The 3,483-nt window shown below is 32.2% G+C and overlaps 1 protein-coding gene across 1 annotated transcript; it reads left to right on the forward strand.

The window, feature by feature from the left end:
* Window positions 1–1,150: 1,150 nt before the first annotated feature.
* On the forward strand, window positions 1,151–2,726 carry LOC21411796 (acidic endochitinase Q). Its single transcript, XM_024177027.1, has 3 exons — window positions 1,151–1,500; window positions 1,667–1,775; window positions 2,138–2,726. Exons 1-3 carry the CDS (start codon window positions 1,230–1,232, stop codon window positions 2,508–2,510), a joined length of 753 nt encoding a protein of 250 aa, XP_024032795.1. The 5' UTR covers window positions 1,151–1,229; the 3' UTR covers window positions 2,511–2,726.
* Window positions 2,727–3,483: the final 757 nt, after the last annotated feature.

The raw sequence follows: 3,483 nt of genomic DNA on the forward strand, positions 1-3,483 counted from the left end.
AAAAAGTAACTCGAGTTATAACTTTATTTGAGTTTATGTTCTTTTAAGTTTGAACTTGAGTTTGAACTCGAGTTTAGAACTAAAACTCGAGTTCATGTTTCCCCTTTAACTCAAGTTCAGAAACTCGAACTCAAGTTAATGAACAGTATTTTTTCTATTCTTAAAAATGATATAACTTTTTCGTTTTAATTCTAATTGAGATGATTTTTTTTTCTATGCGTTAACAATTAAAAGACGAATAAAATTAGACCCATATACCCTATTAAAATTTTTCATCAGCACTGAGTTTTTATTAAAATACTATATAAATACAAATTCAAGTTTTAACTTACTCAAACACAAACTCAAAAAAGATTCTTATCTCAAACCATAACTCAAATGTACACAACTAAACACAAACTCAAATTACAACTTCAATTCAAGTTATAACTCAAACTCAACTCAAAATCTACACTCAAGTTACTTAACTCAAAAACATCAAAAGAACAAGCCCTTAGAGTCTACCAAGAATTCATGGTCAATATTCGTACGTTCTGAAATTGTACGAAATATAGGATCTGTATGTTTGGGGTATGATTATTGACGCTTGAAAAAGATTAATGATTAATTTAAAAAAATCACTATCAGCATTGAAAATAAACATAATTAATTTAAATAAGATTTTCATATATGATAATTTTGGTGAGTTATAGACCTGAATAATTTAGGATATTTATTTTATTTTTGTTATTCTTTTAGTTTATTAGTTTCATCTTAATTTTGATCGTTCAAATAATATTTTGGACTAACCTTTGGTACTTAATTATAATTAACACAGTTTTTATGGGAATGAAACTTTACTAACTCTTTTATTACTTGTTAATAATGACATACACTTGCGTTACGATTTTCGGTAACAGTTGGTTCTAAAACTTCATCTCAATTTTAGAAAATAAATTCCCGACTCTGCCAATAAACTCTGGAATATGATCCCTATTAATCAATCGACTTCTTGATATGTGTCACTGTTCCACAAATTCAGTACGTACGTATGAGTATTGGCCACGGATTCTTGCTAGACTTTTAATCACCTTGACGTGTTTTAGCGGTTAGAAAAACAAAGAGAGAACATCATAATTTCATAAACATATTAAAAACCTATGACCCTTTCTTGACGTAGATATCATCTATAAATACACCTCCCTCCTTTATCTTCTCATTTCAAATACAAACTAAAAGAAAATTAAAAAATGAAACCGTGCGTTTCTATAATTGTCCTGTTGTCCTTAGCCTTCTTAGTAGGAGCCTTTGGAGATGTTGGAAGCATTATTACGGGGTCCCTTTTTGAGGAAATGCTTAAGCACCGGAATGATGGACAGTGCCCCAGTAACGGGTTCTATACCTACAAGGCTTTCCTCGCTGCGGCAAGCTCTTTCTCTGGCTTTGGCACTACCGGTGATGATGCCACTCAAAAAAAGGAGCTCGCGGCTTTCTTTGGCCAAACCTCGCATGAAACCAATGGTAAATATCATAGTTAATTTTATTTAAGTTGTTAGGAGACGGATTAATAATTGATTTTTACATTCCAAACACACAAGAGTGGTTGTTATTTTCATTATGAATTTGGTGTGGTTTGTGTTTGTTAGGCTAAGGATTTTATTTCTTTTATCTTTATACTTTTCTATAGGAGGATGGCTAAGTGCACCAGATGGTCCATATGCATGGGGTTATTGCTTTGTGACAGAAATCGGTAATAATGATCTTTATCGTGGCCGAGGACCTATCCAACTGACTCAGTAAGTATGATAATTATTAAATTTCGTTCAAATAATATAAGTTTACTTTATAGGTTTAAATCATTAAATTTGAACATAAATTCAAATTAATTTTGACATTAGAGAAAACAGCGCAGTATACATTTGATATCCCTCTTTCTGATCAAATTACATGAATTTCTTGATGTTACTTATCTAATACAGAAATACATCTACAAACAAAGAAGATCATATGCTAGCTTTTAATTTAATAAACTTGTGTGGTTGTGTTCATTGAATAGTAATAATTCGTTGCTTAATTCATTGGAAAATTGTAAAAAAAAAAAAAATAGAAGTGTTTAGCTTTTTATAATTTTTTAACCAGTTGATTTAATTTGTTCCAGTGACTACAATTATCAGCAAGCTGGTCAAGCAATTGGGGTTGACTTGATAAACAACCCAGACTTAGTTGCCACAGATGTTATTATATCATTCAAGACAGCCATATGGTTCTGGATGACCCCGCAGGATAATAAGCCGTCAAGCCACGACGTCATCATTGGGAACTGGACACCTTCCGATGCTGATCGTTCGGCGAATCGAGTCCCGGGCTACGGTGTGATCACCAACATAATCAATGGTGGCGTCGAATGTGGACAAGGTCAAAAGGACACGGTTGAGAACAGAATTGGATTCTACAAGAAATACTGTGACATCTTGGGAGTCAACTACGGAGACAATTTGGATTGCTACAATCAACGTCCTTTTAATCAGTAGCTTGTTCGTATTATGAAGGAGTCCCTAATAATTTAAATAAGAGATAGAGAGGATAAAGGAATATGTCGTACTACCATGCTTTATTATCCTTATCTTTCTAATAATGTTTTGCTTATTAAAAAAAAAAAAAAAAAGATTCTATGTAATACTCTCACCTTTGATGTCGAAAGTTCTTACGTAATGTGTGAAATAAAAACGGTGCATAGAGAAAAGAAACACTGATACAGTTTGTGGATGGGACAAACAACATATAGTTGAGAGTGCAAAGGATAAAAGATCGATATAGTTCAGGAGCCAAAAACGACATTAACCCATTTACTATTAAAAAAGGTGAAAAGTGAAATTAGCCCAAAACCATAACGAGGATAATAATAATAAAAACTGCCCTATAAGAAACGAAAGAGACGACGTGATCAACGCAGGGAAAAAAAAATGGAGTACACATGTTTGGGGGTCTTATATATATATACATATATATACATATATATATATGTATATGTATATGTGCATATACGAAATCAATTAATATATAAAGGGAAAGGTTGGTGCATGTCGGAAAAGTCTTCTTCTTCAATTTAAGCCTTTGTATTTTTCCTTCATCATAACGATCAGAGTAAGAATAAAAACAAAATAAAAAAATAAAAAGACAACTTCGTTTAGTCATGAGGGAAAAATACAGAGCCTAAAGTTGAAGAAAATGTCTAGTGCAGGAGGAAGGAATTTCTTGTCGTAACAAACGTATGTTCTTATTTTACTTTTTCTTTTTCCTTCTTCGAGAAAGATATATTCTCTTTTACTTTTTTTGTGTATACAGTTTTTTCCGTGGTTGTTTAAGTATTATATGTATCGCTTCTTTGAGCTTCATCAAGAATAATTATTCCAATATTGCAAAGCCACTCCCAATGACTTTTTATTCTCATAAACTATCTAACGGCCAAACGGATGAAGAAACGACAGCAATTGTCGAGATAGC

This window comes from Morus notabilis, unplaced genomic scaffold, assembly GCF_000414095.1.
Source record: "Morus notabilis unplaced genomic scaffold, ASM41409v2 Scaffold384, whole genome shotgun sequence".
NCBI classification, from domain to species: domain Eukaryota; kingdom Viridiplantae; phylum Streptophyta; class Magnoliopsida; order Rosales; family Moraceae; genus Morus; species Morus notabilis.

Bases quoted from the DNA above. Each gene is read 5' to 3' on its own strand.
- LOC21411796 (XM_024177027.1), top strand. From the start codon at position 1,230: ATGAAACCGTGCGTTTCTATAATTGTCCTGTTGTCCTTAGCCTTCTTA. The intron at 1,501-1,666 runs GTAAATATCATA...ACTTTTCTATAG, and splicing joins AACCTCGCATGAAACCAATG to GAGGATGGCTAAGTGCACCA. The intron at 1,776-2,137 runs GTAAGTATGATA...AATTTGTTCCAG, and splicing joins GGACCTATCCAACTGACTCA to TGACTACAATTATCAGCAAG.